This window comes from Plasmopara halstedii (genome assembly GCF_900000015.1).
Source record: "Plasmopara halstedii genome assembly, contig: Scaffold_323, whole genome shotgun sequence".
In the NCBI taxonomy this organism is placed as follows: domain Eukaryota; phylum Oomycota; class Peronosporomycetes; order Peronosporales; family Peronosporaceae; genus Plasmopara; species Plasmopara halstedii.
Window position 1 is genome coordinate 569,659 of NW_020187244.1, and position 13,096 is coordinate 582,754.

General features: G+C 42.2%; 6 protein-coding genes across 6 annotated transcripts; 4 read left to right on the forward strand and 2 right to left on the reverse strand.

Moving 5' to 3' along the window:
• Positions 1–1,466: 1,466 nt before the first annotated feature.
• Positions 1,467–1,858, reverse strand: PHALS_08616 (uncharacterized protein; the record flags this gene model as incomplete). The annotated part of the gene is made up of 3 exons (XM_024723998.1): positions 1,467–1,558; positions 1,635–1,780; positions 1,848–1,858. 3 exons carry the CDS (start codon positions 1,856–1,858, stop codon positions 1,467–1,469), a joined length of 249 nt encoding a protein of 82 aa, XP_024574919.1.
• Positions 1,859–2,260: 402 nt separating this feature from the next.
• On the forward strand, positions 2,261–3,709 carry PHALS_08617 (uncharacterized protein; the record flags this gene model as incomplete). Its single annotated transcript, XM_024723999.1, has 2 exons — positions 2,261–2,785; positions 2,846–3,709. The coding sequence occupies 2 exons, from the start codon at positions 2,261–2,263 to the stop codon at positions 3,707–3,709; spliced, it is 1,389 nt and encodes a 462-aa protein (XP_024574920.1).
• A 1,442-nt stretch (positions 3,710–5,151) lies between these two features.
• Positions 5,152–5,664, reverse strand: PHALS_08618 (uncharacterized protein; the record flags this gene model as incomplete). Its single annotated transcript, XM_024724000.1, has 1 exon — positions 5,152–5,664. One exon carries the CDS (start codon positions 5,662–5,664, stop codon positions 5,152–5,154), a length of 513 nt encoding a protein of 170 aa, XP_024574921.1.
• Positions 5,665–6,126: 462 nt separating this feature from the next.
• Positions 6,127–6,531, forward strand: PHALS_08619 (uncharacterized protein; the record flags this gene model as incomplete). The annotated part of the gene is made up of 3 exons (XM_024724001.1): positions 6,127–6,136; positions 6,197–6,309; positions 6,364–6,531. The coding sequence occupies 3 exons, from the start codon at positions 6,127–6,129 to the stop codon at positions 6,529–6,531; spliced, it is 291 nt and encodes a 96-aa protein (XP_024574922.1).
• Positions 6,532–6,617: 86 nt separating this feature from the next.
• On the forward strand, positions 6,618–7,251 carry PHALS_15319 (uncharacterized protein). The gene has a single exon (XM_024724002.2). The coding sequence runs from the start codon at positions 6,681–6,683 to the stop codon at positions 6,909–6,911; it is 231 nt and encodes a 76-aa protein (XP_024574923.1). The 5' UTR covers positions 6,618–6,680; the 3' UTR covers positions 6,912–7,251.
• Positions 7,252–8,949: 1,698 nt separating this feature from the next.
• On the forward strand, positions 8,950–10,645 carry PHALS_15322 (uncharacterized protein). The gene has a single exon (XM_036407372.1). The coding sequence runs from the start codon at positions 9,428–9,430 to the stop codon at positions 9,680–9,682; it is 255 nt and encodes an 84-aa protein (XP_036263080.1). The 5' UTR covers positions 8,950–9,427; the 3' UTR covers positions 9,683–10,645.
• The last annotated feature ends 2,451 nt before the right edge of the window (positions 10,646–13,096 follow it).

A 13,096-nucleotide genomic window follows, 5' to 3' on the forward strand; every position in this document is an offset into this window, starting at 1 on the left:
ACCCATTCTGGCGCTCGACCACCGATATGAAGTATGTGCTCTAGCACAGCATTTTCATAGTTCGAAAACGCCCCCAGGCGCGCGTTTTTCGCTTCGGGCAAAGCAAGGTGCTGGACGTTCTCAGGGCCAAGCAGGGACATCTGAATTTAAGCCCGTCCTGCATACCCGAATTGCTTCATCCTCGCATAGGATTAGTCGTAACGACTCAGGTGTAGATTGGCTACAAGTGCATCGGGGCTGCCGAAACTCTTTGCGTAGAGGAAGCTAAGCTATGGTCACCGATCTTACGTTTTATACTAGTATCAGTATGAGTATGGCGGATTGCAATCCGCGACCTCCAAGAGTACCCAAAAGCTTAACCTAAGGCAAAACTTCTTCCGTTCAAAAACCCAAACTGTATTTGTTTTGTTTTATCTGCAGCAGAGCCGACTATATCGAAATCTATAGTGTTTCATTATCAAATGATACAACCAAATTGATATGCATAACCACTGGCAGTCCCCCCACGTAGCGGCTTCTTGTTACGGTGTAGCTACACCATTGTGAGATTACACCGTCTTATGTAATTCACACCTTTGCATGGTCATACCATCTTGTGTAAACCACCCTTTGATACCAAGGTACCTGTAATCCCGTTACATTGTGCCTCACCTGCGCATTCTTATAGCTGCTGAACGCCTTCAAGCAAGCGATTTTTGCCTCTGGCCCTGAACCGTTGTCTAGCTGCCCTTTTTAAGACCAACAGAAGCCAAATCTTCCTTAAGCGTGTATGGGCATTTTGGAAACAGATACTCGAATATCTCGTGCCCATCATTAAATACAATTGATTTTTTCACGACTCAGTCGTGGGGATGACAACAAATACTACTAAGTATGCCCCGTGAGCTATGCACAGAAGAAGTTTTGACTTGAAGAGTCCGCATTAAAAACTCACAGAGGTAAGGTCCATAAGCTTCACCCAAGAGCGGACCGAATGCCTCTCTAGTAAAAAAGTAACATATTTTTTTATGTTTAGTTTTGCATAACCGATATATACTAATACCAAACTTTTTTCATATGTTAAAATTTTTATAACCCGATATAGTATTACCTGACGTGAAATTAACAGACCACGTGCACAGACCTGTCCATTGTCGTCTTTGATACTTTAATAATTCTGGATTCAAGTTTTGTAGAATCGTACAAAATTGTGTCTTGCAAGATTGCCCAAAACGAACAATGTATACTGCGAGTACTTTGAAAAGTCCTTGTCAGCCTGGATTGCTGTTACTAAATTCCAGTTGCCCGGAAAATCGCTGACAGTTTTGTCAGCAACCTGGTTCGAATAACGGAACTGAAATGGCGCAAAAGTTGCTTTCGATCACATGGCCGCAAAGCCCTTACAAAGCCGCAATTCAAGCTCAAGTGGGTGCCTACGCTTATTAAAAGAAACTCTTGATCGCTCAAATGCCAGATGCACAAGAATTTTAATGTTGGACGTGGTCGCTACGTGACGGTATGTGGCTTTCAAATTTTGCATCTTGATCACTCTCTCCATACACAAGTGCCAAAATTACGTCTGATCATTTTCGGATTATTAAGTCCTTGACGTCATTTGCAATAGAAATGGCTAACTCCTCAAGTAAATGACGTACCCACTGCATGAAATTTACGCGATCTTCTATCGCTTTCGCAAACAGCTTTGACATCAGAAAGTGATAATTGATGCTTTGACAAATACTGAATAAACACTGCTGCCTGACTAGCATTATGAGTAATTAACTCCGTGTTCGTGCAAAAACTGCACATATTAGTCAGTATATGCCGGATATTTACCTGTGCGATGAAGGTTAAAATCAACTACTTACCTGAGGTGCATTTTGTTCGTAGCATCATATTTCGCTTCCTAGTTTGTCTATTAATTGGACACTTTCCCGCTCTGCCACTGGAATTTGCACAGTCCCTATTACCAGAGCCCGGCACTTTCAGCTACAGATCTTCAAAAATCGTGATTCGCTGGTAAACGCCATAATGTTAGTTTGTTTCATATCGCAGAACTTTCGGGAGTAACTAATCGCAAACTGTTGCACAAACGTCTATGAAACTTGCTCAAACTTGTGCTGGTGACCCCTTTTGTCATATCTGCTTCGCTGTCTTCAAAATATGCCAGCTTGACATCGCTGCCACAATTAGCCAAATACATCTTTGTCAAATTATGATGCTAAAAAAAGTCACATAGTGCACTTAAGACAAACTATTTTAGATTATGATAATGATAGTCATGTACATTGAGGACGTCAAGATAGTTCCATTGTCCCTGGATGCAAGCTCACTCTTTGGATTCTACACTGACGAAATGAACGTTTGCGCACTTAGTGATGAGCCAGTTACGTCACGCCCTTGGAACAAAAAGGGGTGTTTTGATAACGAGATTGAACTGACATTGACAATAGGTTTAGATAGTAGTGTGACTAAGTCGCAGAGAAGGAAGCAACGAGGGAAAGTTGAGTTGTTGCTAGAAGACGATTTTATTAGCGACGAAGATGCGAAGGATGATCATCGCGAAGGCTGTGATGCTGTATCGGCCGAGATGACGAATATGAAAGCCGACAGAATTAGCTCTGCCGAACTTGTCAATCATGAAAATCGAACTACTACACCAGAAGAAAATAAAAGTAGGACTTTTCGACAGCAATCTTCTACTACGATTAAGTTGAATGCGGAGACCATTGTTCATCATCTCGTTCGCGAATATTTGCTTACGCATTGTCACGAAGACATTGCTAGAATACTCGATCAAGAACGAGTAAGTAACGTATTTTATGGCAACAGAAATAACTTGACCAGCTTGTATATATGCGTACAGTCTATGCCGATCCTTACTGTAGCAGAACACAGGCACCTCTACCGGCATTTTACCAGCACTAACCAACCTAGCGAAAGTCCGTCAAATTTTGCTTCGCTATTGGAATGCCTACTTGTGTGCTCAAACGAAACCCAATTAAAGACAAAATCAAAACGCAGTACAGCTACATCAGCAATCCGACAAAAGCCTGTGCTTAGTGTGATTATAGCCGACCTGAAAACCGATGCTGATAACATTGGCGTTACGCCAGAACACAAACAAAGATTTAATCTTCTCAGCCACCCAGGCTCAACTCCTCTTCATTATAGTAGTGTCATTGGAGGTGGTGCAGCCCAAGCCGCTGCAGCTGAACGCCCATCTTTGTCCAGAGAAATACAATTGGCTCGCTTCAAAGATTTGGAGCCCTTGAAACTTGCGAATGTCGACAATGTGGCTTTGACGGGTGTCGTTGAAGAAGCGGACGGGAATGAGGGTCAGTACTCCCACTATGCCCGTCGAAAACGACATTCAAGCGCTAGGAATAAGCGCGTTCAATTAGGAGAGTCTGGAAGTACCCCAACCAAAGAGTACTATTTTTTTCGAGAAACTCCACCGTTGTTTGTGACGGAAACCATGGAAGCTGCAGTTGAAATACTTGAAAGGTTGAACAGCAATGCTGAATTTGCTTCACAAGTCACGACTGTCGATAGATTTCTTGAGCTACAAAGTAGCGAAGTGTCCAAATATAGTGTAGGCCAAGTGATTGAAAAGTTGGGACCGCAATCTGACATCAATGGTGTAGTTTCAAAAATATATGGATCGAGATTATGCGGAACAGCAGGAAGTGGGAGTATTATCATTGACACTTGCCCCGAGAATCTGTAGCAGCACATTTACCTGGGATACAACAGTTAGCTACTTAGAGATTGTTCACTTACCGGGATCACATCAATACAGAAATATCTTTAACATTCTAGATGAATGTTTTCTTAACTTGACATTCCTTACGGTATGTCTACTTGTAAGTCCTACGACAGCTGTATGCGCTAGTACATAAGAAAATATATATTTGTTGATATGAGAATCAGCAAACTGGCTAACCTTGTCAAAATCTTTCACAATTGTGTATTCTTGCAGCTTTAGCGAAAAATGATGAAGTGAAGCGCACCATAGTTACCAGTGTCGAAAAATCTGTTTTTATACCTTTTAGCCTACCTGCGATCGTTGAACTTGATCGAAAGAGGTGCTGTGGAAAGCTGTAATATGACGGGTTATGCATGGTTACGCTTTAGGTCTCAGCTCTGGTCACAACCAAGTATGGCGAAGTCCACTAGTCCAAAACAGTCATAGTTGCACTGCTCGATGTACTCGCGTTTATGATTCGTTTCAATCCAGCCCATGTGCTGTTCTCAGAGTACTAAACAAAGATGGTCCAGCCAGCTAATCTTTTGTATTTGAAAGTCACGTACGGTCTTTATCGTACACTCCCTGTTACCATATATGCAGACGTAGTGCAATACATGTTGATGAGGTTATAAAAAAAAATAATACGCGGTGTCTGTCGACGGTACGGGTTATTGATTTATACCTTGATTGGAAACGTAGATGCTGTTTTTTACCATGACTATAAGCCATCTATGCCAGAAACTATAACCTAATTGCTCTGCCGAGACCTGTACGACCCATGCGTCACGAAAAATAAATTGAGCAGAAAAGTCTCTGGCGAGTACAAGTACCACCAACGCGTCGTCAGAATAAAAAAACGGCCGAAGAAAGTGTCTGTTATGACAAAAGTAACGTTCGGTATCAGACAAAGGAATCACAACTTTTTCTAAGAGCCGCGACGCTGAACAAAATCAGATGTCTATCAGTTAATCCTTGATAGTCTCTACGATCTATGACGGACCCAAGCATTAAAAATGTGACTCTTTTCCTCGTCGTTTTGCACGGACAGTTTACACGCGAATAGCGACTTCATTTTAACCCTCGTGTTAAACTCACTTTGGGATACAGATGCCACAACGCTGTTGATCTGTCAAAAAGCAAGTGAAAAGTTAGTCAACACAACTCGCTCAAACGATGTCGTCAAAAGCGCGCCTAAGAATCTCGGTAATGCCCTACTCTTGCCTGTATCTCAATAGTGGTTTCTCTAGTAGTCTTACTTACTACGGAAAATCGAAAGTCTTTCACTTTCAGTTGTTTTCTTGCTGCTGTTTAAGGCATTATAGATCCATTATAAGACACGAACTATATTTAACATCATCTTGCTCTTCAGTTTACATTGATTTCTATAGTCTCTGTGTGCGCATTTTTGTCGCAAGCACAATTTAATACATAGCGCTGAAGGCCCACTCGACATTGTTGGCCCCGAGTATGCGGGACTCAATGTCAAACTCTGCAAAGGTCTTGCTATCACAATGGACGACCTTCAGCTCATGATTACCAAGTGACTGCTGCTTAACATTTTGAGAGGACTTTTGTTGCAATAGCCTTTCTTGTTGTTGCTTTTTCTGCCGGCATTGCTCTTGTACGGCACGGATAGTGCAGTTAACCTTTTCGAGGTAGACCATATTGGATTTGCAGTCAACGGAGCAGAAGCCTGGGTGCTTACTTAGTGTCTTAAGGTAGATGTGCTGGCAATTGTTACATTTTTCACGCTTCTTGTCCCAGTGTGCAATGCGACCGCGCGGCAAATCGAGCGGCTGCTTCATGACTTGAGGGTGCACCATATGAGAACGTGAGATGCTTGGGGTGGAGAGCTTATCGGTCTTCTCAGCTGGTACCAACTTGGCAGGGGTGAATAACACACGGCTGGAAAGCTTTTGAAAGAAGGCGTCCATTTGTAAAAGATGATTCTTGGAAAGCTTTCTTGAGGTGAGGCCCTTGTGCTGAGTGCATCAAAAGCTGAAGTGAGTGGGCTGCTGTATTCGCTCAACCCGCGTTGGCCATCTGTTTTTTATTATCGATACAGTTTGGTGAGCCACAATAGTATCAGCACTTCTCCTCCGGCTCGTCTGGTAAAACAGTGTGTGTGGCGTTCTCTTGCGACAAGTGGATAGCACTCTATCGGCAAAGAGAACGGAACAACGTGATAAGATAAGAGGTTCAAAAGACCAAGTGTGATAAAAATATAGCTAAGGTTATAAAGTTAGTGTAGAAGCGCTTAATCAATTGTAGGAGGTCAAGCTTTCTTTTTTTGCACTCAAGACATTCTTTACTGATAAAGGAACAAAAAGACCCGTCAGTCAGAGTCGCCCAAAGAATACTTCATTGTCCTTAGTCGAGATAATTTGTGGATCGCCATGGAATTTGGTGAATTACGTGTGTCTTCATCTACAACCAATTTATACTAAACAAAAGAATGCACAACAGACTTCTCTCGAATTGAAATCGGAAGTGGGTGTCAGCGTGTCTACGAGTCTACGAGTCTACGATGCTGCCGTTTTGAACGGCACCTAATTAATTCAAATACCGAAATTATTTCGGTGAGATTAAAATTCTGATTGTTATTACACTAAATTGTTCTCATACAGTTTTAGCATCTGAAATTTGAGCCCGATGAAAATGGATGCAGCATTGAAGAAAACAAATCACGGAAAGTCGCTTTCGTCTTGTCTTATATGAGCCAAAAGCTGAAGAATTGGGCATGCGCGCACAAAGTGATGTCGCCGGATTATAATATTCTGCTCGTAAACCATTTTTATTAAGGAGCCAGCTATGATGATAATGACAAATATAGTACGTAATTGCTTTTATTTACTTGTAGGGTGCTTGCTTAACACTGTTGTGGAGTTGTCGGGCCATCTGTACGTCACACATCAACAAAAGTTGATTTTCTAAACTCTACTTCGTTGTCATGGAGTGTTCGAGCGGTTGTAAAGTGACAGACGATCTAGTTTTCCATCAATTTTCGCTTAGTTTCGTTGCGATTCTTCGCGATACAAAAATGTTTAGCTCTGCAGGCTTCATTCGGAGGCAAACTAAAGCTGCCCAGGATCTTGCTCGCATACTAAAAAAAGAGTCACAATCGATTGATGACAATACCAATCCTTCAGCTTGTGCAATCATGATCCGTCTATGCCGATAAAGTAAGCATTCTTTACAGGATCTGTGGTTACAACATGTAGACTTGTAAATTACCGCAAAGGCTGATCGAGCTACAGCTGTTTCAGGCCCATGCACGAATGCTGACATTGACAGTGACTTTTGACTGCACTCTCAGCAGCATGTTTGGCGTAGCACAGGATCACATAGCTTGCACTTGTCAAAAGAATTACTACAACTTATCTGAAGCATATTGTTGAAATTGGAAGCCTTCTTGCGCAGAAGTACCACATCATGCGCAAAAACTCCTTTGAATACGGAAAGGGCAAGAAAGAAGAAAAGGATCTTTCATTTAGCTTTGTTTATTGTCAAGGAGATCGACGGAGTTTGCTCAAGTAGTGTACTGGAAAGAAATGGTTGTACTGTATAATCTACAATTCATATGTCTTTTTGGTTTGTCGCCTAGGTTTTACATTAAAAAAATCAGGTACGATCAATGTGAGCCACTTTTTTAATGACTTTCAGCAATGAGGTCGCCTTGATGAACAGTTATGTTGCGTATAAGCTGCATTTTCTGCGCTATTGTATGAAAAGCATCAATTTGGCTTTAGTTGTTGATCTGGAGACACAATTGATCAGACGAGAGTCACGGTGGTCGAGTCGTCACATTTACAATCATATGTGGTGTCCAGATCTTTGTAACCGTAGATCTACGCTCTAAGCAGCGTCCATACAACATGAAGATTTTACAATGTAAGGATTATCCCCCGACATGAGACAAGGCGGTCAAATGGATGATCACCTCTAATAATTATAAGGCTAAGAATTGTAAAAGGACAATAAAACTACTTACAAGACGGGGTTTAGCCAGTTCCATTGCCCACTTCTCGTCTTTAAGCAATATTGTTGGAGTCGACCACATCTAAGCTACCGATTACGAGGATCAGAAAAATATAGATAAGTGTACATAATTACTCTCTACTATTCCATTAGTTGGCTTCTGTTCCGCTTTTGGTGCAACGAAGTCGTTTGAGGCATCAGCTTGAGATATGTCATCCAAGAAACGATGTAATTCGAATGAACGATAGCTACTATTTATAAAAAAGGTCCCAGTCGATTATTCTCGTTGAGTAACCTTTAACAGGACGCGCATACCAGGGTATTTGTACGAGCCAATCATTTCGAGTACATTCGTTTGCATGAGACGTTGTCATTCGGACGTGCATTGTTTACATATCAATTTTTCTGACCATTGAGCTAGATGATATGAGCTTAAATTGTCCTCAGTATCGATCAATACACGAAAACAAGTCGAAGTGGTGATCTGTCTGATGTTTAGAATGCCGGTGGCGCCAATTGGCCTTCCACTTGACTTTTCCATATATTAACTGAAATTCCGTGGATATTCACAATAAAGCATCTCTGGATACTCTGAGATTCTTAGATCAGACAACCCAATATCACTAGAGTAAAGCTGCGCATTTGTTATCCAAAAACTAAGAAACTCGCCCATTGAATCCATCAAAAGCATTGCGTGGTTGGTTTATTCCAAAGAAGGTATTCATAACGCATCGATAAATACGACTCGCAAGAGCACTTGATGATTTTTCCGTATTGCTAAATTGATGATTCAAAGGGCCTCTGTGCATGTGGTAAGGCACGACTATACAATTACTTCTCTACGTAGAGCATCAGTTTTACAATAATCCACTATGGATATCATTTCGTCCTTCGAAAAGGAGCTGTTTTCTATTGTCGCGTTTCATCATTCGGCATATATATAAATCACGGTAAAACACGAACGCAAAAGTAGCACAACTTTTGAGTTATGGCAGCTGTTCACGACCTCAACAAAAGCACACAGACAGTGGTTTGCGGCTACATGCGGTACATCTTATTGTCAATGACTGACTCATCATGAGTCATCGTCTTACAGTTTTTCCTTCATAGATCCTAATTTGCCTTACACCACAGCAACTTTAAGGTAGTAGCGTTATTTTATGGTATGGAAGCGCCGCAGATAGCTGATCGTTGAGGTGTACATGCTGTTGCGGAAAGCAATCCAGCATAAAGCTTACAGACTTTGCCGTCAGTGCAAATATTTATAATGTTAGTTATCTCTGCTCAAATACTGGGAAGTTTTGGCCACTTCTGAAGTTGATTTAACAATGCGGTCTGCTTTCAAGTGCACCAAGATTGACGAGGCAGGCTAGCCTCCCGCTCCGCGTTCAAACGTGTAAAGACGAAGGTTGAACACCTTCAAGTAGGGCAACCAAAAATCTCATTTCCACTCACAGTACCTAATTTGGGTCAAAGATTGCAGAGATACAAGTCACGAAAGGTCGCATGGGCGACATGGAATGGGCAATTTAGGGTTACAAAGTCTGTACATAGAAGCTGTTCTTGCCGAAATGCGTTTAAGTGGGAATACTTGATGAAGGAGTGAAAGCATTCCTAAAGTACGATTTTGAGCGATAAATCAATCAAATACGAATTGTCTACTTTAAGACCCTTCATGGACTTACTCACCTGACCGCCATCGCGTTGAATATCTAGCCGATGAAGACTCTGTGGACTTTTGCCTCGCCTTTCACAGTGGACGTTAGCGCTCCTGCTTCAGCAATTTATGTCATCGATGACTGCTGCCTTATAGCTAAGCTGTTTATCGCTCTTGAGATCAGAGTAGTCGATCAGCAGATTGCTATCAGCAAGATTTTGGATAACGTGAGAAGCAAGTGCACCAAGAGTAAAGATTCGGACGAAGCCTTGGTCGTCATGGACTTCAAGATGAAGCTCGAAACTTTATACTTTTGAGAATAGACGATCGGGCATGAAGGGGATTAGTTGGCATGGAGTCATGGTGCAGTGCTTCACCTATGAACAAGCCGAGTAGGGGGAAGTTGCGCTCGTTACGGATAACAAGATTTTCTTTGATCACGTTTCATCAGGAGACAACAAACAAGACAGGGAGTCCATGAAATCAATGACCGAAGCGATTCTGATGCGACTGAAGAAGGAGCTTCCATAATAGTGCTTCAGTCTGATAACGCCACCTGCTACCAAATAAACGGTTGCCCTTGATTCTTCATTTCCTGAGTATTGTGCACAAAATAGAGATTGTGCGCTCTATCCATATTGAGACGCAATTAGCAAGTCGCTCATTTTGCCAGATGAATGAAAGTACCAAGGTCATGGGTAAAGGAAGGCAATAATTGCGTCACACCAACCTGGGGTACCGAACTGCATTGTAGAGCTCGTCGAAGACAACCGAGACCGGCTCTTTGAGCTTGCAAAACAATTCGAAGAGATGGACAGGCAATTGTAGCGATTAGCACGGGCCAATGGCTCTAATTCCATGACGAGCGGCGACTCGGCCAGAATAAGGAAAGGGTCCCGACAGCATTAGATCCGGTGCGCTACTGTAGCTGCCCAGACTACTCTCACGGCTTTTCGATTTTATCTAGATTGGAGACGGTTTCAATGCAAGCCATCTCAGAATCCGTGCGTGCCTGAAGCAGTAATATCGTCGAAGAAGGAAGCCTAGGAGAAGACTCTGATGAGGAATGAGAGGTTGGACAGACTGCATGGTTGGCAAAAGAAGGGCGCGAATAGCAAGAAGATGACGACGGTGATGAAGGACAGTCGGGTGACGACGATACAGGGGCTTCCCACCGAAAATCTTGACTCCAGGTCAGTTAAGTACTCAGTTAAATATAACTTCAAAAGCGACTAATATTTGAAATTAAGTCTGATTATAAATAATACTAAATTTATCTGTTTGATTATGTTCGATAATGTATACATTTCACATTTAAACCCGATTTTTATACTGAAGTGCAGAGTGAACGGGGTGAAAACTGCAATCTTGGGCACTTACACCTTATATTTTTGGTACGACTGTACAAGGTTCACATTGGCTTTTAGTGTCGATTTTCAAGTAGATGATGGACCCAGATCTGTGGTATAGTATATGTAGCGCACATCAGAGTTTTATTATGAGCGATAGGAAAACAAAATTTTATAGTGTCAGTCTATTTAAAAAAATTCTAAACATGTACTCTTGGCTAACTAGACACCTAGTCACAGTGGAGGCTCTCAGCTTCCCTCCTGGTTAAAGATTATGGATTGAATCTTTGTATGTTTATTAACGCGGACTCTACGTGTCATAGCTTCTTTCTGTTCTTTCTGTGCACTATACACGGCTACCCGCTTCATTAATAAGAATTTCTGTCGAATTCATGACCGGCCGTGACAGGATGTATACTCTGCGAAACTAGAGCATCAATGCTATGATACCTGTCCTAGGAACATCAGACACACTCAAATAAGCTTATGGCTATTGCTGGTTGCGATGAGATCAAGAAACTGGCGGCCACAATTCTAGACGGTTATCAACCGCTTGGCCCTTTTCATCAGCCTTAAGAATACGAGTGAGAGGCAGGTATCCAGTCAGGGAGCTGGTGGAAGAACAAATGGTATTGATAGTAAGAATGACGATGTTTAGTTCCCATTGAGAACAAGGACGAACATAATTTCAGTCCGAAACAGAAATTAGTAGTATTCCTAAGTACCTCAAGCAGAGCATGGTGGGCAGAAGCGACGGAAAGCCTAGGTCTGAATATGAGATGAAAAATGGTAATCGTATATCGTGATGTGCAGAGTTTATCTCGGTTAGGACGAAAACATACTACTGTATGTTGTGGTCTCAAGAATGTATCTCTGGCGGGATGGTAAAGAACAGCTGTGACTGCTGTCTTCGGTGCGAGGGCAGGTAGAAAGTGGAAGCGACTGGGTGTCACAACCTCTTGTGTCAGAATCCAAAGAGGTAAAGATATCCAAAATAGAAGGTCGCGCGTGTGGGGAGCATTCATCTGCAGTTCCTTCGATAAAAGAGGCACTTCAAGTTTGGGAAGAATCGAAGCGACAGATATCTCGGGGGATCACACCGCCAACTTAGGTAAATCCGGTGGTTTTGAAATTCCTGTTCAACCATCAAAAGAAGACTGGTAGAGAATGTCCAGCATTAATGATCCTTCATCACCTCAATGTCGTCATACTTTGTTACAGATGCAGTACCGGGTACTATCTTCATGGAGATTCTCCCAAACGGTGAAGCTCGCACCAAGACTTTAAGCTTTTACACTACATCTTTGATTGAAGATTCATGTCGCATTCAATTTGTAGTGCAACTTTTGTTCCAAGTCAGTCGGATGAGTAGATGCTACCAGAGGCGATGAGCTCCGGTCACGCTGAATCAGAATAGCGAGGTCGCTTAGCAGCCGAGCAGCTCCGCGGTACTTCCTGTGGGAGTATCCAACTGCTCAATTTTTCTCGACTGATAGGCATGAAGTGGCAGAAGTCCGTGCAAAAATGGTGTGACAAACCAGTCACAAGAGAAAGTCGAGTCCCAGGATGCGAAGGTTGCCTACTGGGAAAGGCATGATTCTATTGGACTTCCTATGGGCCATGGCTAACGGTTTCAGCCGTAATACAGCCACTCTCCTTAGGAGAGGCGGCAGGATTTTTCTTTCTTGGTATCAAAATCTCGGGGTTTGAGAAGCTGTTGATAGTATCGATTTACTTAAGAGCGCCGTTCAATGTGTACGACACGTGACTATCGAAATAGCAGAAAATTCGCGAAGAAATGAAAAGTACCGCTTATGGATACGATATTTCTGCGTCTTGCAATGAGTATATTGGTTCAAACAGACCCAAATGTTTTGAAACGATTGAGTAGTTTTACACCGTCCAAAAAAATTAAATCAAAAACCTAAATCAAAAATAATATTTCTCTAAAAATGAAAATAAATCAATCATAGGATACACTTTTGCAGTCTCGGATATGCATTATAGGTACCATCTCATTTTTAACATGGCGTAGCTAAGAATCAATGAGCCGCGGATCAACTGGAAACCAAACTACTTAGGTTCCCCGCACTTCTCCACTAGTGAAGCTTCATCGACTCATCAATCCACCTGTACTAGAAAGAAACGAAACGATGGGACACAAGTACGATGAATCATAGCAGAATTTTAGATTAAGGTATAAGTAGGTCTGGTCCAATGCGACGTCCGATGCGTTATCGCGTCTTCGACTGTAAGTTGTCGCATGGCTTACTCATTGCGTCACCAATTGATGAGATGATATTTACATCGTGCGTGTCAGTTGAAACATGCTTTACGCTGCTCGAAACTTTGGGAGGCAAGCGGTTTGAGAGCACAGATGGC